The 25,461-nt window shown below is 41.6% G+C and overlaps 1 protein-coding gene across 1 annotated transcript; it reads left to right on the top strand.

Moving 5' to 3' along the window:
- Nucleotides 1-709: 709 nt before the first annotated feature.
- Nucleotides 710-24,700, top strand: apba2b (amyloid beta (A4) precursor protein-binding, family A, member 2b; the record flags this gene model as incomplete). Its single annotated transcript, XM_079162262.1, has 14 exons — nucleotides 710-1,184; nucleotides 2,709-2,893; nucleotides 3,428-4,072; nucleotides 7,770-7,850; nucleotides 8,958-8,994; nucleotides 9,525-9,670; nucleotides 14,864-14,899; nucleotides 16,931-17,017; nucleotides 18,901-19,086; nucleotides 20,584-20,763; nucleotides 22,233-22,445; nucleotides 22,560-22,679; nucleotides 23,212-23,352; nucleotides 24,629-24,700. The coding sequence occupies 14 exons, from the start codon at nucleotides 710-712 to the stop codon at nucleotides 24,698-24,700; spliced, it is 2,604 nt and encodes an 867-aa protein (XP_079018388.1).
- Nucleotides 24,701-25,461: the final 761 nt, after the last annotated feature.

The raw sequence follows: 25,461 nt of genomic DNA on the forward strand, positions 1-25,461 counted from the left end.
CTCCTTGCTTGTCTTCTCACCTGCACTTCTTAACCAGGTTTTTGTCTCCATGGTTGACCATTCTCAGCCAGCAAGCTACTAAAGGATCAGGAAGTCTTGACTTCTGCCATCAGTCCTAATGTAATCAGGGCACATGTGCAGCACCGATGTGGAAGTGACCTTGATTAAACTATTGATTGTTTCTCTGGAAGTGTCCCGTTAGGTTTATGTGAAGGCGGTATGCTTAGAACGGCGCTGGTCTTTGTCTCTATTGTTCTAAAGCTGAGTGATATATTGAGCCCACTGTATTTGAAGCCAAAGTTGTGCTAAATACACACAAAAGAGTTCCTCTGAATGTGAAACAGAGGCTGCCCTGTTCAATTACAGGAGTAGATTGGTTTCTCAGGCGCTGAAAATGTGTTGCAGCTGTATGCAAAGTGCAGAACAAGATAAATGGAGGACTATGTTGTATTTTTTTAAAGGGTTTCTGCTGTGAGCAGATTTGCCATTTTGATGTGACATTATCTTGTTCCGCTGAAACACAGTGGCACTCGCCTTAAAAGCTCCAGCGCTTACTGTCTTTAGCCCTTTAACATTATGTTTTATCTATTTTATTGTAGTATATTCCACTCTTGTGTATGCACTTTAATGGGTGAATTACTACTCCTATTTGATGTTGCACTAACACTGTGTCTGAATCTGTCTCCTAGGATCAAACCAATAACAATGCATGGCCTGTAAGCAGCCAGTCATGGCTCATAGGAAGAGGCCGGGGACGAGCGGAGGAAACAGTATGACTGCTCCAGGCCCCGCCTCCTGTCCCACCCCACATCCTACAGAGTCATGTGATCGGAAAGCCCTCCCTCCTCGGCAACGCCCAGTTCGCTACCCAAAAGCGTCACATGAACCGAAACCCCTCCCCCGTTCCTGTAAGGCACAATATTCTTCTCCCAAGTCTCAAGACCTGAGTCACAAGCATCCTGAAGTGGAAGTAGCTGCAGATGTTGAAGTGAAGCGGTACAGCACCCAAGCAGATGCAGAAAAACAAGACCAGCGGCCAGCAACACCCACCACGCCAGAACATAAACATGACCAAGTTTACCATGGCCGGGCAGACTTCCACGGTGGAGCCGACAGCCTGGATGACGACTCCAGCTCTGACTACATTAACAACACCTCAGATGAAGAAGAAGACTATGATGACGGTGAGTACGATGTTGGTTGATGTCCTCCCTCCCCACAGAAACATTGAAGGTTTTTACTTAAAACTATGCATTTTGGACTATTATTATTATTATTACTATACATAACTCTAAAAAGACGTAAAGACAAAACTTGCTATGCTTGAATAATTATTCTAGTATTTACACATCTGAACATTTAATTATGCTGGCAATGTTTGCCCTGTAAAATCATCCAACTTGAGGCAAATACTATTTCAATCAGGAGAGACTTGATTTATTTTTATAGTTTAACAATGATGTATTACACATGCAAATATGAAAAGTGCAAAGTCTTTGGCGATTGGACTCCATCCTGAAGTACTATCACCGAGGGTAGGGATACTGAGGTCCAATAGGCCTAATCCCCCCTGGAGTCCAGACACTGGTGGTGGTGGTGAAGGGAGTTGCTGCAATCTGATGATGAATCAGGAGCACGATTGTGATGCTGACTGGAGGTGACTGGGGTGGAGGAGGGTCGCGTCTGCTTAGCTGAAATGACAACTGACAGCAGCAGAGAGAACACTTTTAAAGTTGACAGCACCGATATGATTGGCTTAAGGAAACTGTGCCGAATCTGGTTGGTTACTTAAAAGTGCACGCCCCCAATCAGCTGATAGAGTAATTCCAAGGAGAGGAGAGACAGAGATTACGAGTGAGTGTCTTCCTGACTGAACTTGCACTTGAGCTTCATTTAATTAATTTTATTTATTCACAAATAAAAAGTTGTGACGAACAGCTCACTAATTATTTTATAAAAAGGAACTTGCTAATGATCTAACATTAAGGGCGGCTGAGTTGCATCAGGTATGTTCAAAACATAACGTGATGAGTATGCTACTAACTACTATTGTTATTTTGTTATTGATTTATTTCCCACTGTTTGGGGGGCCAATAAACTAATGATGATGACAACTACAGTGTGCAGACTACACTTGCATGTTTTGGATTCACAGTGTATAGAGAATGTATAACACAGGCATAGTAATTTAGTAACTGTTTGTCTGGTATTTGGCTCTCAGTCAGTGTACGGCAGGGCCAAGCCATATAATGGCAGAAAAAAAACTGTAAATTTATTCAAATTATCTGTCAACAGTGAACACACACACATTCATATAGAGCATGTGGGGGCGGGACTGATACAGACGGTATATCATACTGCTCACATTGTTTAGGCTGGTGGTCGTAAAATCTACATGCATAATGAATCGCACATTGTTAATCAAAAGTTGTTTGTTAGAATCCAAAATGAATATCGTAAAGTTCCCGGCTGGACTTAAATGAGTAGTCAGCTGTTTGGCCGACAGCATGCGCTTAGTATTAAGATTCGTAGTAACAAATGGTGACAATTATTATGTAAATGATTCACAGGATACTTTACATATTTGGAACCAGTTCCCATCCTTAATAGGTACAAGTTAATTTTTAGTAGCTCAGTGCTTATTGGGATATAAATAAAGAAGACCCAGAAATTAAGAAACATGTGTTTGTGATCATAAATCCCTGCAGGGCTGGCAGAGGAGGATGAAGGTGTGACTTACTACATCCGCTACTGCCCAGAGGATGACAGCTACCTGGAAGGTATGGATTCCAGCAGCCAGGGAGAATGTAAACACAGCCAAAGCCACAGCCAGGGGGACTGTGTCACTAGCATTCAGCCCGGCGGAGCCAACACTGATGAATGTCAGGAGGCCGTGGAAGGGTGGGCCGAGGAGGGGGAGGGAAAAGGAGAAGGGGAGGGAAAAGGAGAAGGCGAGGGGGAGGTGAAAGAGAAAGAATGGGTGGAGGATGAGGAGGGAGAGGGAGCAGTGCGGACAGAGTGGACAGAGGAGGAGGGAGAGGTTAAGGAAGAGTGGAGAGAGGGAGATGATGAGGCGGGGGAGGAGTGGAGAGAGGGAGATGAGGAGGCGGGGGAGGAGTGGAGGGAGGGAGATGAGGAGGCGAGGGAGGAGTGGAGAGAGGGAGATGAGGAGGCGAGGGAGGAGTGGAGGGAGGGAGATGAGGAGGCGGGGGAGGAGTGGAGGGAGGGAGATGAGGAGGCGGGGGAGGAGTGGAGGGAGGGAGATGAGGAGGCGAGGGAGGAGTGGATAGAGGGAGATGAGGAGGTGAGGGAGGAGTGGAGAGAGGGAGATGAGGAGGCGAGGGAGGAGTGGAGGGAGGGAGATGAGGAGGCGAGGGAGGAGGGCCAGGTCAAGCAGGAGCAGTTTGTGGAACGAGAGAGCCACGGGGCGGAGGAGTGGGGTGAGGGAGAGGGCGAGGTTCGCTGTGAGGTGGTGGAGCAAGATCCGGATGAACAGATATACAATGGAAGACCAGAACCCATCCTCGACCATCACCACCATCCCAACCACCAACCCTCCATGCAAGACACCCTGCACACCCGGGAGGAAGAGGGGGAGGCAGAGAGCGAGGAGTACTGCCCTAATGAGGAAGAAGATGAGGACGGTGACGAGGAGGAGAGACATGGAAGGGCCTACACTGGAGACTACTATGCCCCAGAGGACAATGGGAACTCGGTGCGAGTCTCTCCGTACCGTAGCCGTAAGGTGCTGGTGGTAGAGGGGGAGACGGGGGAGGAGGCGGAGGAGGACATTGATCAAATAGTTGCAGAGATCAAGATGAGTATGAGTATGGGGAGTCTAAGCAGCGGCACTGACCAAAGCCCAGAGGAGTTGTTGCAGGACCCTGCACCAAGTGACTACCCTCACCCGAAGCCGGACGCAGCCCCGTACCCACAAGCTCACAACCGCCATGACAGCAGGCCCAAGTCCCTGAACCTGCCCTCCACGCACCACAACAACCCTGACCTCCAGAGGGGCATCAAGGCAAATGCACGCTCTCCTGAAGACAGGCAGAGATGGACGCCGGAGCAGGTGAGCTTCTTTTTTAAAGGTTAAAGCTTTGAACATTGTTTTTTTCCCCATTAACCCACTTACAGTATCACCGTCCCTGTTGGTTTGTTTTTACCAGAACATGAACATTAAACCAACCCGTTTTAAGGATCACTCTTTTTTCATGAGTATTGTGTTGATAATCCTAAAACAACGACATACTGATGTTTACTTTCTTTGTCTGTCATTTACAGAAAATGGCGTGTGCTAGATTGTTTTAGAGAAGGACTCCGCATCACTCTCACTCTTTTTAAGCTAAAAGACACAGTCCATGCTCTATTGTTCCAAACATTGAAATCATACAAAATGGTGCTTATTGCTCAAGTATTCAGTGTAAAAGCCCATTAACCAGACAACGGCCAAAAGTTTAATTTTGTAGTCTGATGACAGCATTTAACATTTTTCCCCTTGTCAAGACATTGTTAAAAAACGTGTCATATAGCCTCATTAAAGCCTTTTAAAAGGTGTTATTAATAACACTAATGCAATGCACAATATCAGGACCCTAATCTGAAACAGCAACATGGAATTCAGCCATCATTTTTATTTTTATACTACTGGAAAATGTTTGGTGATATTTAAAATTCAAAACTAGTTTTTTCAATTTCCAAAAAAGCCACTGAATCCCAGACTCCGTTACTAATGTGTTGAATCAGGACTCCATTTACAGACAAAGGCACACAGATGAAATACGGAACATACCAAAAACAGCATCGACGTAATAATTACGCCTTTGTAGAAAATGTACTCTACAGTACAGCTATTTCATTGCTCTGTGGCAGCTTTGTGGTGAGACGCTAGAGATGATTTACACAACATGTTGCTGATCACCACCTAGAATAGCTGGAGCCTTTCCCCTCCCCCTGTTACCTTGAGCTGTCCCCCTCCTCATCTCTCTCCCTCTCACAGCTCTGGATGAGTGCACACACACGTACGTACAGTCCGTACAGTCACATCAATGGACTCAAACACATGCAGAGCTGCCCCATCTTCTAAAAGTCAGATGGTAAAAGGAGAACAGGGGTAGTCTCCTGTGGGCAGCATGCTGATACACACCTGTGTATGTATGTGTGTGTGTGTGTGTATACACACCTGTGTGTATCAGCATGTAACACAGAGTGCACATGTTGCATTCACTATTAACACAGAACTGGGTCAGACAGTGTAATTAGATTAAATCTGCAGGGCGTACAGCACACTGCAGATTCAGATGACTTCCAGACTCACTGAGATGATTCGGTCGCCTCGTCCTCTGTTATCAAATACAATGTTCCGTTTACAGCAGTCCAGCATGACCTTTGAATGAACCAGGGCAGCAATGACTACAATAAAAGCTTTGCTGCGCAGTGTGGGTCAAGAGATTACGAATAAGAAGAATTACAAAACAGACGGACGTAGAGGTCATCTACACACACATCCAGTTGGTGTGATCCGTTTTAGAAAAGCAAAGTAAATTACGCAGCACTGTATACTTATTTCAAATTGCGCTACATGTTGTAAACATCAGTATGTGAGTGTTGAATCATTTCAATCAGGAAGAGACAATGATTTGTAGTTAACATTTATTGTGACAGATGCTGCGTTAATGAGTTACACAGAAACTCTTTGGCGCTTGAACTCGACGAGGAGATTTGTGATCGAGTTGTGATTGCCCTCGGCGGCAACAATAATAATCCCCCCGTGGAGTCCAGACACTGGTGGTGATGGTGGCTGATGAGGTTGATAGAATGATGAGTTGATGAAGTTGATGAAGCTGCTAAGATTGGGCGGAGATGGGGAGGTGCAGCATGAACATACTGAAGGTAGAGAGACAATCATATTTAAGAGAAACAGCAGCAAGATGTTAGGCTAACGATGTCCTTGTGTCGTTGTGCTATTGGATAGAGAGAACAGCTGATCTAGACCGCTGATATCAAGATTGACAGCCCCAAATGATAACAGCAAGGAAATAATGAGTGCGCATGCATGAGGAGTGAAAGACAGATGTATGGTAAATAAACTACGGGTTAAGCCATGCAAGAGTATAGTCTTCCTGTCTGACCTCATGCTAGAGCTTCATTTGTGACATGTTGGTATAATCACCGATGTGGAAAGAGTCAAGTGCTTTTGCAGACCTAACATTTAGACTCAGCACTGCTTTCCTTTGCAGTTTGTTTTGGGCTGTAGTCAAATGTGCCTTTCTACAGGTTTCCTACCCAGTATGGAAAGGTGTGGAATTTAGATTTTTGTCATTTCCAGGTCTGGAGAAAAGAAAATAAAGTATGGAAAAATATGTGTTTCCAGACAATTGCCCCTATTCTGTTTTCCAAAACATATATATTATTAAAAAAATATATTAATCATGTATTGTTTTTCATGGCATTTGAAGCAGGCAGCATAGCCCAAATGTTTTCCACTTTATGAGAGAGAGTGGGCCAAAGCCAGCTCGATGTCACCAAAGGCAGAGCAGGAAGTACAGCGTGCGACTGAACGCACACTATGTATGTAGTATTACTGTAGTCTGTATTAAAAAATCAGTCAATTAAAAATTGCTTCCATGAATCCCGAAGACTGTTAAAGATCACTGACTGTCCCGCAAAAGCCAAAGCGTACCGGTAATTATGATTGTGTAATATGTTGTGCTTGAAAAGCGAAATAGGTATATTCTTCAGGTGGACTTTTGTTCATTAAATATAACAACCGTATCTTTATCTAATGTTTCTTATTTGCAATATGTTGCATTTAATCAGTATTTTGTTTTGCATTCCCATTAGTAAATCTGTGTTCACATGTACAGTACACATAGCTGCCAGTGCTCTTGGTGCCGGGCTGGTGAATGCTAATTATGCTAATTGTTTAAAATTGAGCGGTGCCGATTAATTGATGATAAAGTTCTACATATAGAAAAAATATTTTCTGTTACAGATGAAGGCATGTAGAAGGTTGGACTGGAGTCGGTACATGAATGTAGTTTTGTAGAGCGACACAGTTTAGAAATCCATCCCACCAAACAACAACACGGGTCTAATTAATTTAATGCTTGTTTGCACAACTGTGTTGGGCAGCATGATGAATACTGATCAGGACTTTATGTTTCGCTCTCTCTACACAAAGGAGGTTACTAGTGTCATGTTTGTGGTAATTAATTTCTATTCCAGGCGCACAGCAGCATGGGCTGAATTTCACTTTTTCACTGCCCCACCAAGGGGGAGGAGGTTTTACTGGCAGGAGGATTTCATTTCAGCAAGTAATACGATTGAATCCTAATGAGCAATTGTGGACTGCAAGATGGATATCCAGGGGAATAAATGTAATCCTCCCTCTGTGTGATTCTGTGGACGTTCAGAATATGTCCACATATGTGAGGAGAGACAAAAGAAAGAGCTTGCTAGAGGACAAGTGAAAGACAGAACGTAAACATGTGCCAGTTTGAATCAAGACAAGAGGCTGCCTCACCCATGTTTTTGTTTAATTGTATTTATAGGTTAACCCTTTCTATTTGTTATTATAAGTCCAGAGAGTTACTCTCAGCAGGCCCACCTACACGAGTCACATGACGTTTCCTCCAAGCTGAACCTCTGCCTCCCACTCTAACCAGCAACACAAACAGAAATGTTGTCCATGTGTTTGACTTATACATAGAGAATTCCTCTTCTAATTGTTATCCGCTCGCATCTATTCTTCTGTGTTGACCTGCCAGGTGAGCAACGGTGCAGAGCAACCCAGAAAACAGCAGCGCTCCGACCTCAACATTCCCCTGGAGAACAACAATGTACTAGAGGTAAGATGTCCCCTTACAGTGTTTCCTTCATCAACCTTTAGCCGATGCGAGATCCTTTACACTAAAGATATTGTTGTTTGTGTGTGTGTGTGTGTGTGTGTGTACATTTGTGTGTGACTGTCTGAGTGAATGAGTAATTGAGTAATTACAACCTCAGCTCGTGTCCTCGCTTACGACGTGATAGCATCCTGGTAATTAAGCAGCGTGTCTGTTCGCGTTTTTATGACCGCCATTTTTCACTAAGATGTCTGCAGTCGCTGCTTCCTGTACAGGCTCCACACACAGCTCCCTGTCCTAAATACAGTAAGCTTTCTGAATGTGCAGTGAGCAGGTTAGAGGATCAAATGGATCCATTGAAATGAGTGTTTGAATCCCATGAATCCCATTCACATTTCACAGCTCTCTCTCTCTCTCTCTCTCTCTCTCTCGCTCTCGCTCGCTCGCTCTCCTTTACATCCTCTCTCTTCCACCTCCCACAGCAATGTCGATGTGTGAAGTGGATGAGTAACGCTTTGCACTCTCCCCACATGCACTTTTTCAGTGCCCTTGAGCAAGGCGCATATACCCAGTTTCTGGATCAGTAGAAGTACGAATGTGTAAGTGCAACTGTAACTGTGTGCATGTGTTGGCAGGGCGACTTTTTAACCTGTTTTTTGTTGTAATGGCAACTGCCAAAGAGTAGGAGGGCATCATGTCTTGCATGATGGGAGGGTCGAATCGCAATCCCGGAAGTAAAAAGCAATGACTTCTCATAAACCTCTCATAAGCAGACAGAAATGTTTTTACAGGATGGGATGCTCTTTTAGATTCTCTCTTCGTCTGTGTTTTCTAATAATTAAGTGTATCAGCAGGCTTCCCTTCTCATCATGCCAAATGTTTTGGCTGGTGCTCTTTAAAATGAAATATATAGGCTTTGCTGCTTGATTTCATGAACTGACACATGCTGTTTGAATAAAGTATCATACATTAATAAAAGCAGCAGATGTTAGCCAAGTGTAACATCTAACGATGTTCAGAAACGGAATGAAACTTGACTGGTGTACTTCTTTCTGTGAACATGTTCACAAGCATTTCTCGGTCATACCCTGTTTTTATTTCTTCCAGCCAACGAAGAAGGCTACATCGTTCCCCAGCTTTGTCGATGGTAAGTTAATCTGTCTGAACACCTGTTGAATGATGAAATCATTTTAATTGCATGGAACCATTCCCTGCATGGCTTTGTCTTCAGTCTGTCATTTCACAGGCCTGATATAACTCTTCCAGTCCTTTCTATGCCTCTGGGCATAATCTAGGCCTAATAATGTATGAGGGGCTTAGCTGCCTGCCTGCTTCTTCAGATCATGACAGCACATCGTGTCCCTGAGTGGGTGTCTGAGAGTCCACATCTACATATCAGAGACACAGATTAATCTCAGCCCAGCCTCCCACCAGCCCTGCACCTCCATCAGCTCACAGCCAGTGGCCATCTCACGGCTGATTTCCATACGGCCTGTTATCGCCATATCTCCATCTGCAGAGCAACAGCGTTTGGCTGTATTTCTCTGCACAGCACGTTGACTGCAGTGATTACAATACTCTCCCCACCACACACCCGACCCCTTCAGTCTAACCGCACTGTGTCCTTCCCCTCGTCTCCCTGTTAACCACCATCCTCTCTGCTTCTCCCTGGCCCAGTCCCAGGACCCTGCGAACCAGAAGACCTGATTGATGGAATTATCTTTGCTGCTAACTATCTGGGCTCCACACAGCTGCTGTCTGAGAGGAACCCCTCCAAGAACATACGCATGATGCAGGCCCAGGAAGCTGTCAGCAGGGTCAAGGTACTCCAAAACACACTGACTCAAACACGCAAACACACACGTCCATTGTGTTTTGTTTTTGACCTGAAGTTATCCATACCCGTACTTCTCCTCAATCAGCAGGCTACATTTTTTCAGTTTTGACATTTCCTCTGGAGGAGTTGCCCAGATTTATATAAGGATCATTCGACCCTTTTCGATAAAACATTCCCAGGGACTAACCTCAGGAAATAATAGACAGTTTCAGGACTTAATTTAGTTCCTGTACTTTACTTTCAGACGGCTCTGGAACTGTTGGGGGGGGAGGTTTGCAGGGCTAAATGTCTCTGATTGGTCAAACACAGGCACTGCAGCGGCTTTAACTTGTGTACAGCTTTCTTCATAAGATAAACAAGTATTGGGCACCACCAGTATTACTGGTTGGATGAGGGGTGGACATTGCTTGTTGTTTGTTAATATTAAAGACAAATATATGTTCCCACTAGTTGAGCCAAGAGAGCAGCAAGCAACCCAGAGAGAGAGCGTGAATGATAGAGGTGATGAGCGAACAAAGAGAGTGAGCACAAAAAAAAAACGTTTGCATATTGTTTGTTCTGTTCTTCAGCAGAAAAAGAAATTACCATAAAACTCAATTCAGCATCCTTTTTTATTAATTTTAACTCCAAACTCAAATATCAACCAGGTGACTGTGTTGTTTTATCCTTGTGTGGGAAAATTGCCTTTTTACGAGCGCCATAGTTTTTCAATTTGTCATTGGTCTAATTTGCCTAATCTTTACGGTTCTTCAGATGAGGTGGAAATGCAAACGGGAATGTTGAAAGGGGGCTTTTAGCTGCGGATTGCTTTTCCGCTGGTCCCATAATTCCTGCCACTATTTGGTACTGCTAGTTACTTTGTGCATTTCTGATTGAGTCTGAAGAGCGGATTTGTAATTTTCAGTATCACAACTTTGACATTCGAACAGATTGGAAACAGAAGTTGGAAAGTTGACTACATATTGTAAATTGTTTCAACATCAACAAACGTTGATGTTAAAGAGTGGGGACTTTTTGGGTACCGGAAAATAAGTTGAGATTGTTCCTTTTAGAAAAGTTTCCTGTATCCTACAAAATGTCCTGGAGTGGAAAACAGCTATTTGAGAGCCTATTGCCCAACATCAAGTGATGTTAAGATGTGCTTTTTTGCACCCCAGAAGGCAGCATCCGATCAGTGCTGTTGGTGTGCTGCCCCAATGTGAAAGAGCATTTTATATGACAGCAGTTCTCCTTCTTCTCCCCAGAGGTGCCAGCATAATGTTACAGTCATCTTGTTGTAGTTCAGGCTGAATTGGTAACACTCAAAATATACAAAAACCCTGCAGGAAATATATCCAGTGGCTTTACATGGCAAATTCTGCATGTTTGATCGTATTTGTAATACATTTTCTGAATTCATTTCTTACATTACTGTACATATCTGGAAGGGAAAATAGATCCACAAACTCAAACAAGCTATTTCAGCATATTGTTTAAATGGTTCATCATATTTAAAAGTCATCGTGAGGTAATTTTAGTTTTGCGTCTGGTCCAGATTGCTCCTAATACAATTTCCATGGACATCAGTGCTGTTTGGGATTTGAGCAAAACATGATAGTCATAAATAAGGAATGAGTGGTCTTTTAGGGTAGCTGAAGAACGTGGCCACATTTGGCCGCAGGGCTGGTTGTTTGACGCAGCTGGCTCGATAATGGGGCTGCTGGCATGTGAACCTAATATTTCCCTTGTTGACACTTGCTCCCTGCTGTTCACTAATGTTGTTGTGATGATGATATTCCAGTGCAGTTTGAGGGAAATACCGTGGATGGTACCAGTGCAGCATAGAGGAGCTTGACTCATATTATTTTTGATTAGTTACTCTGCCCCAAAGTGCTTGTGTCTGACTTTACGGAAACAGCTACTCAAAATGTTTAGACGTTCAGCATTTCTCACATTTCTCACATGCCGTAACTTGTGTGATCAAAGCACATCGTTTCGTGACGTGATGACATAATGCAGCATTGATGTTTTGGTGCACAGTCGCTACCAGTCTCTTTTATCTCCCTCTCATGTGAACACAAGCTTGACTATATCTAAATATTAAATGAACTCCCGTGTAGTGTACTTTTAGAAAGTGACATGCTATAATGAGAGTGTTTGCCCAGTGGGAATACATTAAGAAAACTTACTGTACTTATGTGTCTTACATCTGAAATATTAGGTCAGGTTTTTCTGATCAGGTTCCAGGTGCATGATATAAGGAATCATCAGAATGGCATGAAAAAGTAAATAGCAGCCCATCACAATGAACTCCAGTCTGTGACAGTTAAGGATGGGCATCGTTAGGATTTTATCAATGCTAGTACTCTTACCGATACTGCTTATCAGTTCGGTTCCTTATCGATAGTCTTATCGGTTCTTTTTTATTATATTGTGAGAAAAAAAAGACAATTAATTAAGAAAAGAATCTACATTGCTTTGTTATACTTGTATGTATACAAATAGTCTTTCTCAAGCAGCAATTCAAGAAGTTCCAAAATCTTTCAAATACATTCGCACATAAACAATAAGCTAATTTATGAGCTTTTTTTTTATTAGACTATTCTTTTTAGCAAACTCCGTATGGCATCGCTAACGTTGCCTGCAGTGGACGAGGATGAACGGCTGCTCTCCAAGCTGTCGAAAACTGTGCATTTCTTCACATTTGTGTTCTGCTTCTTCGCCAAATGCTTTGATAAATTGCTGAGATTACCTCCCTTACTTGAAAGGGTTTTATTGCTTTTGTGACAACAAGAGTTATCAGCATCTACTGGAGTGGAAATGCAGCCACTCTTTTGATCTTTTTGTTCTCTCTGCCATGATGTCTCACGCTGTGCTGAGATCTCCCTCTGTAACTTCTAAAGAACCGTTACGTCTGGACCTTATCAATACTCCGGGTTTTTACTCATTTAGAACCGATTCCGGTTTAGGGGGGGCTTCCCTATTGCCAGTGAAGGTATTGGTTTTGTTCTCTAAAATTGGTCACATTGTCTCTATTTTAGCCAAATTATCAGGTTCCTTATGCGGTTGGTAACTTCACTTAGTTTGGTCCTTTAATCTAGGGACAGACTCAGCAGATTAAGGCTCTGTCCTAATACTTCAATAGTCCTGCCACTCAGCCCTGTCCTTTAATTTTACATGCTTCAGTTCTGGGTAACTTGTTCCACCTCTACTTAGTGTTCGTGGTCCTAGTGCAGGCTCAAAATGAGTTTGAATATGTATCAAATTGTAGCTGAAGAGGGGTATAAATGCATACTGGTGCCTGGAAGTATTCATATAATTGGTCCTACAGACACTTTTCAATCCATATCAAAAATATACATTTTGTAGTCAAAGTCTCAATCCCAAATCTCTAATAACTTCACTCTGAAGGGTCACAACCCAATCAAAGGGTGTTCTGCAACAAAGAAAAGGGTGACAGGGAAAGTCTTTTGGCTGGTTTCAATCTAACGGCCCTACATGACAATGTCTTCTGGCATCAGTCCACATTTATCTAATCTGTGTTTCAGATTAGATTCACTCACTCACTGCCATGCACAATTGCCTTTCCTGCAAAAAGTCTTGTCAGGATGAAACCATGGCAGCAGTAAACTATCACATTTGTACTGCTTTCCCCTGCTTGGAACACGTCCATTGAACAAGAAGTCGTCCATTATCTCCTTGATTTGTCCCTCGTTAACAAATAAAAAGCTGTACAGCAAACGACATTTAATCTTTGACATTTGAAAGGCCACAGCCAACTGCACACCAACGAGGCATCACATGCAGTGGGGGTGCAGCCATGTTTGTATATTGTCTCCATATGAACCCAAACAAGCCCACACGTATACAAGCACAGAGATGCACTTAGAGCCGGTAGTGCTGAACCGAGCAAGAATAAGTTTACCAGGTGAATTGTAGCAAGCAAGGCTGTACTGTTTTTGTTCTGCTTTTCTTTTTGGCATGATGTTGACTCTGTTTGATGTATTATTTATGCCGCTTCACCCCCCCCCCGCCCCCCCACACACACACTCACCCGTTCCTGATGTCTCTCCCTCCCTGCTCAGCTCCTCAGCAGAGCAGTAGATGCTGCTGAAAGCCTCGGATCTCTGTCTTGCATTAGAGCTGATCACGGAGGAGGAAACTTTACAAAACGAAAACCCCGAAAATGATTCTTCCCTTTGGGCCGTTTTCTCTGCTTTTTCTTGAAGAAAAAAAACCAATAGTGTCTTAGATAACTGCAGCTCTGCACAGTGGCTTGGGCAAACATCCAGTCTCACTCTCTGAAATGTAATGGGGGTCAAGATAATTTCCTCTGGTCGATGGCAGATGGAGAGAGGGGCCTTCGCTCAGCTTGAACCTTATACAGAGGGGTTGCTTTTGAAAGATTACAGAGTGCTAAGAGTACTCCAAAAGATTATCAGTGTAAGTTCGGGCCCACGCCGAGACCAGAATTACTGATGAACTAATCAAACACATTAGCTATGTAAAACTGCCTCCACGTTGGTCTAAGCTGTTTGATTCCAAACATAGTGGCTCAGCCTCGTCATTTTATTTTTATTTTTTTACTGCAGCCCCGAGAACAAACCCCAAGTGCTCAGTTTAAATCCTTGCTCTGGGCTTTATTCCCTCCCCTGCCTCTGTGAGTGTTGATTGTTTTCCAGCATGTCTTTCCTGGTAATAGTGTTTAGACTGTGACATGAACACAACCTGAATTACAGACTTTGTTGTCTTTCTTAGCTGCAGTGCTTTTAGATATAGGGGATCCTAATCATCGTCTTTCTTTTGGTAAATGTTCTGACCACAAAACGGACACTTTAGACCCTCCTAACAGAGCTTTATACAGATGCCAAGACTGCAGTGTCAATTCATACTTGCACGCTTTGGATTTTCTGTCTTTTAAAGGAGAAAAGGCAATTATTACCCTCTGTAATTGCTGTTTTCATTTGTATCAGATAACCAACACGGCTTTGTGTACGCTATCCACACACACACATCATCCCTGTCTCTCTCGCTCTGTCTCTGAGAGCAGCGATAGCACACCTGCTGTTTGGTTTGGGGCTTTACTGTCTTACCGTCTTTTATTTACCTTCTTTATTTCCTCCTCCTCTTCCTCCTGTTTTTTGTGCTCCTGTATCCGCTGACCTTGTCCTGTCCCATCACCTGCCTGCCTGGCTGCCAGAGGGTACAGAAGGCTGTCAAAATCAAGAAAAAGGCGGTGTGTAATAAACAGAGCAAAATAAAGACCGTTTGGCCACTTCCCTCCACTCTCACCTTTTTTCTTTCTCATTTCATTCGTGCCTGTCTGGTTCTGTGTATCGTCCCCCATCTGTGTCTTTGTCACATTTCTCGTGTTCATTAATTTGGTCAAACAAATCTTTGTCTCAGTTCTGGAAAACCAGACAAACGTGTTTAGTTTTATATGAACGACTATACATTTTGTCAGTGAGAGTCTTTCATAAGGCACAAGACTGAGAACTGCTGGATCCAAATTGAACAGCAGCACATTGACACAACAGAAGACATGTCAGCCAGAGTGAATACTGTGGGAGAAGCTCCAGGCTGTGTTACATCTTGGGTTTCTCTTAATACAGTGTTATTTAACTGAGTATTATGCAATGACCTGTGGGAAAGAGTTGTAAGTACACAAAAACATGTTTTCATGAAATCATAAATGCATGTTTAAGACTCTAATGACATATTATTGGCACAAAACATATCGAGGTATTGTACTGTTTTTGTTTACTCTCTAACTGAGTACAGGAAGAATTCACAAGTGATTTAAGTAATACATGTGCTATTAATAACAGTCTATCTTAAACTTGGAAATCCGAAGCTTTGGAGGATTTGGTGATTTAATGAGGGTGGATTTTGACACAGCAAAGATGTCTAACAACCAGTTTCTTCAAATATACCAAGATAAATGATATCAGAAAGTGAAATACTTTGTCCAGTTTAGGTTTTGCTGACAAAAAAAACAACACAATTTACAAAATACAATAACCTTTCACCTCAGAGTCAAGGACATACAACTTTATTTTAGCCAAGAGAACAGCAACACAACTCACTTAATCCAACGCAAAGCTCACGTCACCAGCTACAACTCTAATTAGTGTGTGCAAATTTACATTGCAGTTACCCTAAAGTAAGTTCAATTCTGTATTTGGGAGATAGAAATTCAGTGCATGCCTAATTGTTGTGTGATTAACACAGTATTCACCAGCCAAGGCAGAAAATAATTCTTGCTATTTACACTTTGAACATCCTGAGGTACTGCGGAGAGAGCTAGTAAACAACCTCAGCTGTGACTGCATGCATTTTAGGCTCATTGTTGTGAAAAACTAAGGAGAGCCTAAATGACATATTGGTTTGGTTTTATATTCCGTTTTTGTTCTTTTATTTTTCTACAACTGGGCATCACAGTTTTAGTGGTAATCATCAGGTTTTATTATCAGCTTTCAGAATGCACTGCATCAATGCGACAGGCAGTAGTCCGTCATATAATAGGGTGATTGTCATTAGTGCGGTATCAATAGCCTCTGTAGGCTGTTAAGCATTAAATCCACGAGGCAGATTGGATTTTGAGTATGTGGCTGCAATCATAAATGGGTCAAGAGTGTCTTTTCATCTTTATCTTTGGTTGGTTTCTGTGCGCCTTCAGGCACTTTGTTGGGATAAAGATGGATGTACTAACGAATGTTACAAGCCATGGTCTCCTTTCATGAAATATTGAGGTACAGCTATATCTTTTTATATCTTTTTCTTTTGTTGCTTTATTTGAAATCCACCAGGCTAGTTTCATTGAGCAAAATCAAATAGAATTTGATTAGTCTGCAGTACACAGTGATTAGAGGGAAATGGGCAAAACAGCCAGCTGGTAAGGGTTTAGTGTTAAGCCGGTTCTTGTTTCTGTGCCAGCTTGATGTCCTCGTGCCTGGACAGTTGATATAAACTAACACCACTGCCAAAAACATTATTTTTCTGCCTTTTGCACCTCACCTTTAGACTCAACAAACATGTCCATCTAACAAGCATTTGCCTTGCTGGCCCCTAAACTATACATGCATGCGTTTTGGATGTCTAAACTTAAAGGCTGCTTTCCAACATTTAACACGGACACCATTCAGGTGGTTCTACATCACCATGAACAGTCAAGTTTGGCACAAAGATCTTACACAATCAAAGTCAAAGAAGATGATGTGACCTACTCTTCTGTTGTTGTTTTTCTTTTTCTTTTATCTTGCCACAGGGTGCAGAGGGAGATGCTCAAACCCTCACTGAGGTCGATCTGTTCATCTCCACCCAGAGGATCAAAGTCCTCAACGCAGACTCGCAGGTGAGCACCAGCAAGCACACGTTTCTGTCTAAAGAGTAAAAGCTGTTTACCCTGACATCACCTCGGCCTCACACTGAGCTACACAACACCAGGGGAGAGTTGATGTGTCATAGCTGTCATAACTGCAGCTTAACCGGTGACACAAACTGCTTCTTATGAAACCCCACAACTGATTGCTATTTATTTTGTTTAATCTCATGATAAGAATAAGCTCTGCCAAGCGGAAAAAATTGCTTTTTTTTTTTTAACTGTGCTTCAGACACAGTAAAAAAGTCAAAAATCTGATTGAAGTTTGACTTTCTGAATGTTGTTGTGAATGAAAAATCACATTTATCTGCCAGATTATTTTTTTGAAGCTTCTCTCCGCTCTTACCTTTTAGCTTTACAAAAAGCAGCTGTGTGAAGCAGCAATACAAGTCTTCACAGGAGGTAGAGTCTTTGATAGAAGTAGAAACACTTCTGAGAGCTTTGCAGTTCTTGGGATCCCCAATTGAGCTTTGTGCTCGCAGTAGGAGTTAAATGTATATGTGATAGATGAATCATTTGCAGTATTCCAGTCTGAGCTGCTGTGTGTGTGTGTGTGTGTGTGTGTGTGTGTGTGTGCGTGTCGTCAGCCGCCTGGCAAACAGCGTGCTGCAATGCAGTTTATATCTTCCTCCTTTTTCCATCTGTTTGCCACTGATCCTGACACTCTTGAGAGAGAGATTCTGAGTAAAAAAGACATTATACTTCAATTAAAAGGCTCCATGCTGCTTGCAGGGGGTTTCTGACATTGCTTCATAATAAGAACAACTCCAGAGGTGGGCTAGAGCATCGCCAACAATTAGGCTACTGTAATAAAACCACTCGACAGAATTAATGGAGTGAAGTTAACTAAATGTGACATTTAATTTGTAGCATATTATCATAAAACATGATCAAATACAAGTTCCTCTCAGCAAACATGCAGATTCACCTTAAAAGTCCATATCGTCTCTAAACTGCTGTTCCACAGTTAAAATCGACATCATGACACGCGACAATTATTTGACTGAATGAACAAACATGATTTCAAATCACTTTGTTCCATCGACACAAACACTCTGATATCCAAACCCCGTCCGAGTTTTGTGTGCACCTGTGCTGGAGATCTAATTCATCGTGGCGTCATTGGGCTACAATCAGTCGTTTTGAATTCAATCAAAAGTAGGCCTCCATGTTTTCTATCAACTGTTCTTTCATCCCACTCTGCCCTAAAAGGATCATGCAGCTTTGACAAAGAAAGGAAACCGACTGTTACACGTACAACATATTTTTAAAAGCTACCCCATTAAAAGAAACCTTACTGTGAGGAAATATTCCATCTATCTCTCAGTTAAAATGTTTAATATGTGATGTAGTATTTATCTATTTATTGTCTCCAGCTTTTGACTCTCCAGGACATATTTATAGCAAATACTGTTTTACTACCCAATCTATATTATGGTGCAGTTATAGTTCACTTTTTGTAGTTTAGCGGTTTACTTTACTGAGTCGCTGTAGCATGAAAATAATGAACCACAGTCGTCTCCATTAACTGGAAATCGCTGATTAAAGATCTGCGCTGATGATATCATCTGCTTTTTGGGAATTGGTTTGGAGACACTAAATTGTCTTTCTGTTATATATCATACATATATTTTTTGCTATCATATATTAGGTCCAATTGGGTTTTTCATTTGATTTCAGGGATCACAGCTGTGAATCCAAAATGTCTTTATCTAAAATGATTAAATGATATCATATATAAACGTACACACAGTAGGTGCTGTCATACAGTTGGCTGTAGAGTATTGTAAACACAGCAGGGTTGACTTTTAAAGGATGCGTTTGACGTAGGTGATTTTTGGTTGATATGTCAACAGGAAACAATGATGGACAACGCTCTCCGTACTATTTCCTACATTGCTGACATTGGGAACATTGTGGTGCTGATGGCGAGGCGCCGGATGCCACGCACGGCCTCCCAGGACTGTATCGAAACTACGCCCGGGGCCCCCGAGGCAAAGAAGCAGTACAAGATGATATGCCATGTCTTTGAGTCGGAAGATGTAAGTCCTTTGTGTGTTTTCAAGATCACAAACCTGCTGTGTGTTAATGGATTTATGAGAGGAATTGACACCTTTTTAAATCCCTCTGGCTGTGAGAGGTTCACCGAGATGTCAGTTACTGAAGGTTATTTTTCTCTCGTTATGTAATCGTACCGTAGATGAGTCGTCCAACATCTAAAGATAAGAAAGAGATGACACTTATTGCTTCGTACGTGTTATTTGATTGTCGGATATTATTTCGGATTTGTTATTCTGAATGTTGTTTTGTTCAAGTTTGTGCCACATTGTCACAAAGATATAGAAATTCAAAAAAAATGTTGTTTTGCAACTTTTAATAGCTAAATAGAGTAACCCTCTGACAAGAAAGGATGTAAATTGGCTGGGCATTTTTTATTTGTATTTTATTTTAACTCACAGAGCTGCTGCTTGTCTTGTTGAAGCAGATTCAGCAAGACTTGGCAACGTGAACAATGTTGCACTGAGAAGCCAACAACTGAGTGTCTGTGCCAGTCAGTATAAAGGCTGGACTCCAATCTGTCCTCTCTTCGTCTAATTTCTGCTGCCAGGTTTTAAAGGGCGGCCAGAGTTATAATAGAACCATTCAGCCGCTCATCCATCAACTTATAAACTGTTTCTGTTATTGTAGCTCTGCTGGCTTTAAGCAGTGTTTGCCTGTTGTTTTTTTTACTTTGTGTTGTTCTGCAAAACTAATTCACAACATATTGATTTTGAGAGTTTGGGCCTTGAATGTCTGCAAATTCTGCAAGAGATTTATATTCAATTGTAGAATTCAATTAAACAAGAAAATAGGGAGAGCTTGCAAAATGGGTATCCTCTTTATTCTCATGATCTATCTTAGATAGCCAAGATAAGGCTTCAGGTTTTCATTTTTCACTTTTACACGTTGGACTAATTACACTTTTTTACAACTTAGACCTGTCTTGGTAGAAAACGTTAGTGTTTTTGAATGGAGGGTACTATAAAGCAGCGGTTTCCAATAATTTTTCTACTCAGCCCCCACAGCCCTAAATCACCTTTATCAATACCACCTGTCATGTTTAAATTAGATTGTAACACTATTAATTATATAAAAATGGATATTGTTACAATCATGTTTTTCATATAAGACACATCGATCCTGGAAGTGTTAATATTAAGATATTTCTCTCTCTTTGATTTGGTCAGGTTTTCAACCAGTTACTTCTAGCGATCTATTTCTGCTCTTATTGACTAGTTTTTGCACATTCTCAATCACAGGTTGGTTGTCTGCTCTCCTCTCTGAGTGGGAAATAGGTTAAGATAGCAAAAATCTATTTACATTATGGCTTTAACATATTCTTGGCAACCTCAATGCCACTTCGTTTGATGCCACAGGATGCTCTTTTTTTCCCACTGTATTGTTATTTATATAGATCTAAGTGAAGCGTCTGTGGATCTAACAAAACAGGATCACAAACACATGTTTCTGTCATGATTCCTGCCTTTTCTGTTTTGCAGGCCCAGCTTATCGCTCAGTCCATCGGTCAGGCGTTCAGCGTGGCTTACCAGGAGTTCCTGAGAGCCAATGGCATTAACCCCGAGGACCTGAGTCAGAAGGAGTACAGCGATATCATCAACACCCAGGAGATGTACAATGACGACCTCATTCACTTCTCCAACTCTGAAAACTGCAAAGAGGTTGGTCTATATTAAGCGTGAATTAAACACGTGTGCTTCTTACAACGGAACGATTTTTCTGCAGGAGTTTGTTGGTTTGTGTCGGTGCAGGAAATAAAACAAGAATATAAGAACTGTGAGACTTAACATGTGTGCTGCGAGAGAAACACACAAGTATACAGTAGCTGTTCACTAATTAGACAGATTAAGAGGCAGGTGGTACAGTAATATCTACTCGGAACATGTCAACGCTAGCATGTTTTTTCTTTTACATTATGCCCTGAAAGCATTACTGGAGGCTAGAATTAGAAACCGTGAAACAGTTTCTGCTGGATGAGCAGAGAGGCAGCATGGGCACCACCACGCAGCTGCTATATTAGAGGCACATGAGTCACTTGTAGTGATGGGAAAACTGGGCTTTCTTAAAGCGCTAATGCTTCCTAACCAACTGTGTTCAATCGGAACAGGGACATGTTTTTTTACATTAAGACTGTGTGAAGATGTGCACAAAGGAGAATTAAAATTCTGATGCGATAAATAAATTATTGGTTCATCTTTTAGTGTGTATGCCGAATATGAATAATATATTCAACCGAAATAGAACTTGGTTGTGATCTAGAAATGTCACACACTAAGATAACACCAGGTGGAGGTTCGAGGTGCAGATTTAAACCATAGAAATTCCCCTTCATCTCAACGAAGCAGGATGTTCAGAGCGGCAGCCATTTTTATGTGTACCAAAGAAAGATGTATGAATTGGCCTTAACAGACGTTGCTTTGACTCTGTGAATACCTCTGCTGTTGGCTTATCAACGCACGTTAAAGACACACTGACCTGTGTTGTCAACATAAAAACAATCGCCGTTTTCTTTTGACCTCGTCAAATGACCACGACAAACACTTCAATGTCCGTTCTACTCCTGTTCTATTTCTATGTTTAAAACCGTTCATTGAGATGCTGTGGAAATCAATGTCTGATATAGTTGTGGCTCCAACTCTCCAATCAACTCAGGGGAATTGTGACATTCAGCTTAAACGATTTGGGAAAAGGGGAAATGACGAATACAACTTCCTATGGTCTCATGTTACTGTATATATATATATACAGTATATATATATCGTGTTATCCTTCAGCTGTACCCTCTGAGCTCCAGGGCTGCTGTTATACCACAGATTTCTGCTCTGATCCATGGAAGGGAGCTAGAAAAAGTAAATTTTCTAACAGGTATCGCAAAGAAATCGTATTGTTTTAGGTGAAAGTGAGTTGAATGTAGCTGAATCCGGTGCTTTTCTGGTGGAGGGGGAAAAAAGTCTCAAGCATGCTGACACCTGCGTCTTCTTCAGATAAAAAACAAAAAAGACAAAACTGATGAAATGTTAGTGTCATAGCACTGTTATAGGCTGAAATCGGTCAGTATTGTTTAAATTATGGTCAGTTTCTGTACATGATGAACCATGGAAGTGACCAACAATCTGTCTCGTCTCCACAGCTGCAGCTGGAGAAGTGTAAAGGGGAGATCCTGGGTGTGGTGATTGTGGAGTCCGGCTGGGGCTCCATTCTACCCACAGTGATCTTAGCCAACATGATGAACGGTGGGCCAGCGGCTCGCTCTGGCAAGCTCAGCATCGGAGACCAGATCATGTCCATCAACAACACCAGCCTAGTGGGGCTGCCACTCGCCACCTGTCAGGGAATCATTAAGGTACAGAGACACTGAAGCTGTGAATTAAATAATAATCAAACATCGGTCTAAACCACATCATTTCCATGAAAATGAACACGCTTTTTAAAGTTTGAGTGTCTCTCTGTGTTTAAGGGCTTGAAGAATCAGGTTCAGGTGAAAATGAACATCGTCAGTTGCCCTCCTGTTACCACCGTCCTCATTAAGAGACCAGATCTAAAGTATCAGCTGGGCTTCAGTGTCCAGAACGGCATTGTAAGTATGATTCTGACTTGTAGGTTTGATATTTGGAATATTAACTAAATGTCATTTTCCAAAACAATATTAAAATCTACTGCGTGATTGTGTTTCTCTCATAGATATATTGTTACCTTTGATATTAAGTATGGTATATTTTGTATTGCTTACCTTACATCATGTGCTCGTTTCACATTCCTCTCAGTTTAGCTTAATCTGCTCATTATTTTTATTTCTCTTTATTGAACACATTGAAGAAACACTGTCATTTGCAGCGTTATGATAAATTCATGTTTTTCCTTGCACAATATTTGAACACCAAATATATTCCCTGCTAAAAAATAAATAAATAAATAATTCCATTATTTTAGGGAGGATGTAATGTGCAGTTTTCCATTTGATCATTTTCTTTTAAATGTAAATTCCCAGCCTCACAGCGTCATTTTTCTTGACGTCATCGCTGTATCGTTGCAGACATTCTACCCTTCTAGTATCATTCATCAGCATATTATTATGCTTATAGTCTGTTTCCTTTTGCGTGTTTTGTCAGATATGCAGTCTGATGCGAGGAGGCATTGCTGAGCGAGGTGGGGTCCGTGTGGGCCACAGGATCATAGAGATCAATGGGCAGAGTGTGGTGGCCACAGCACATGAGAAGATTGTCCAGGCCCTCTCAAACTCTGTTGGCGAGGTTAAACTGATGCACACGAACACATACACGCAATAACATACGAATGTACACACTTGCAAAAATGAAACACATATCTGTTACTTTTTACTAGAACTGTGTATTTAAAGATAATTGTACTGTATAGAAAACAGTTGTTTAATGTGTTGTTTGAATCTAGAGAAACTTCCTCAAGTAAAGCAGGAAAATAACCTTGATATGTTATCACAGACTGGGCGAATACACAGTTTGAACAGAAATTGGGGACGTTGAGTTTGAAAGATGTGGGCATTTACCAGGCAGGGGAAGTTTAACAAAAGATCAAATTCAGTTGCATTATGGGAATTGTTGGATCTAGCGTGATGGGACACAAAAAGACAGGATAACTCGGCCTGCGCTGAGCCAAATAAGTCGCACTGCTAAATAACAATGTGTGAATATGGACAAAAGTTTCTGTTGTCTTGGAAGGATGCTTCAACCTATTGAAGCGTTTAAATGTAAAGGATTTGTCAAGTTATTCTCTGTGTGGAGCACGAGTCTGAAGCTGTGTTTGAAATAATGTGCTGCTTTCACTAATCACTATACAGGTAACGGTGTGTGTGGGACTGTATAGTTTATAAGACGGCAAAATCTAAATCTCCGCTGAGGTCGTTCCTCTCACCCAGCTGTCACATACATTTACTTTTTAACGGTCGGCCTACTGCATGTTGGTCAGTATATCTTGTTCAGTGGCCATTGATTTTACACAACTTTTTATGTTGCATAGTGGAATAATTTAAGTCTGCTTTACAGAAACCAGGAGATGAATCAAGATTTAAAACATATCCAAGAAGAGTCAGACAAAAGTACAGTAGCACTGTTTATAGCTTTGGTTTTACTTTAAAACCATCATCTAGGGCGGGTAGAAGTAACGGCTAATGAATACTGCATTATATCGTATGTTTTTCTTTATGTTAAGAGTAACTAATATCTAACTGTCAAATAAATGTCTTGCAGTTAAAAAGTACAATATATCCCTCTGAAATGTGGTGGAAGTCTAAAGTTACATTAAATGGAAATACTAGAGTAAAGTACCTTGAAATTATACCCAAGTATGGTACTTGAGTAGATGTACTTTTTTTCCCCTGCTCCAAACGTTGTTATATTGGTCTTTAAAAATCCACTGTCGGTCAACCTCTAATTTAAATTGACCTTACATACAAAAAATACACACACAATCATCTACAGCTCGAAATATGAAAATATACTCTGTATGTTTGGCCTTTTAATTGAGATTGTTTTTTTGTTTGTTTTTTGACAGATTCACATGAAGACCATGCCGGCAGCCATGTTCAGACTTCTAACAGGACAGGAGACACCAATGTACATATGAACGATGGCCAGGGACCGCTCCACGGGACAGGCTGTCCGCTGTGATTGGCTGGTTATCTTACGGGGCAAACCAAGCGGACCAGTGACTCGGGGGAGGATTGCTTCTCCCTGTCAATTCATTTCTCTTTTGTTTATTTTTGTTTGAGATGATCACTTCAATTCTTCATCATCTCTCCCATGTCTGTGCTTAACATGCAACAGCCATTGTATTGACATGAGATGCTTTTTCCATCTGATCAGCTGAAGAGACTGTGTGTGTGTGTGTGTGTGTGTGTATGTGTGTGTGTGTGTGTGTATTTATTTGTCCTGTCAGTGCTTTTCCGTGTCACTTCCGTGAGATCGTGTGGACAGACTTATCAAGCGAATGCGTCACAATTTATTTTTTATACTCATGTAATGCAATATGATACTTCTACTATACTTCTTGTATAGTTTCATTTTCTTCTCTGTTTATTTATTTCTCATGTAAATACATATTTTGCTAATATTGCAGGGGAAGGCGGTGGGGGATGGATGCATTGTAAATATTTATTGCGTCTTGCCGTTGAATTGAAATGGTCTGTGACGATGGCAAAGACACAATTAAATGCCAGATATCATAGTCTCCAGTGAATGAGTTAAGTGTCTGAAATGTTGGGTTTAAATATGCTACGTTGATATAATGTACATGTGAATCAAACCAATGCTCGCAGCAGGGGTTTATGGGAGAAACGCCATATCCTTTTCATTTTCTTCATTTTACGGCAATACAAGAGTTCAATC

Source organism: Pholis gunnellus (genome assembly GCF_910591455.1).
Source record: "Pholis gunnellus genome assembly, chromosome: 1".
Classification (NCBI taxonomy): domain Eukaryota; kingdom Metazoa; phylum Chordata; class Actinopteri; order Perciformes; family Pholidae; genus Pholis; species Pholis gunnellus.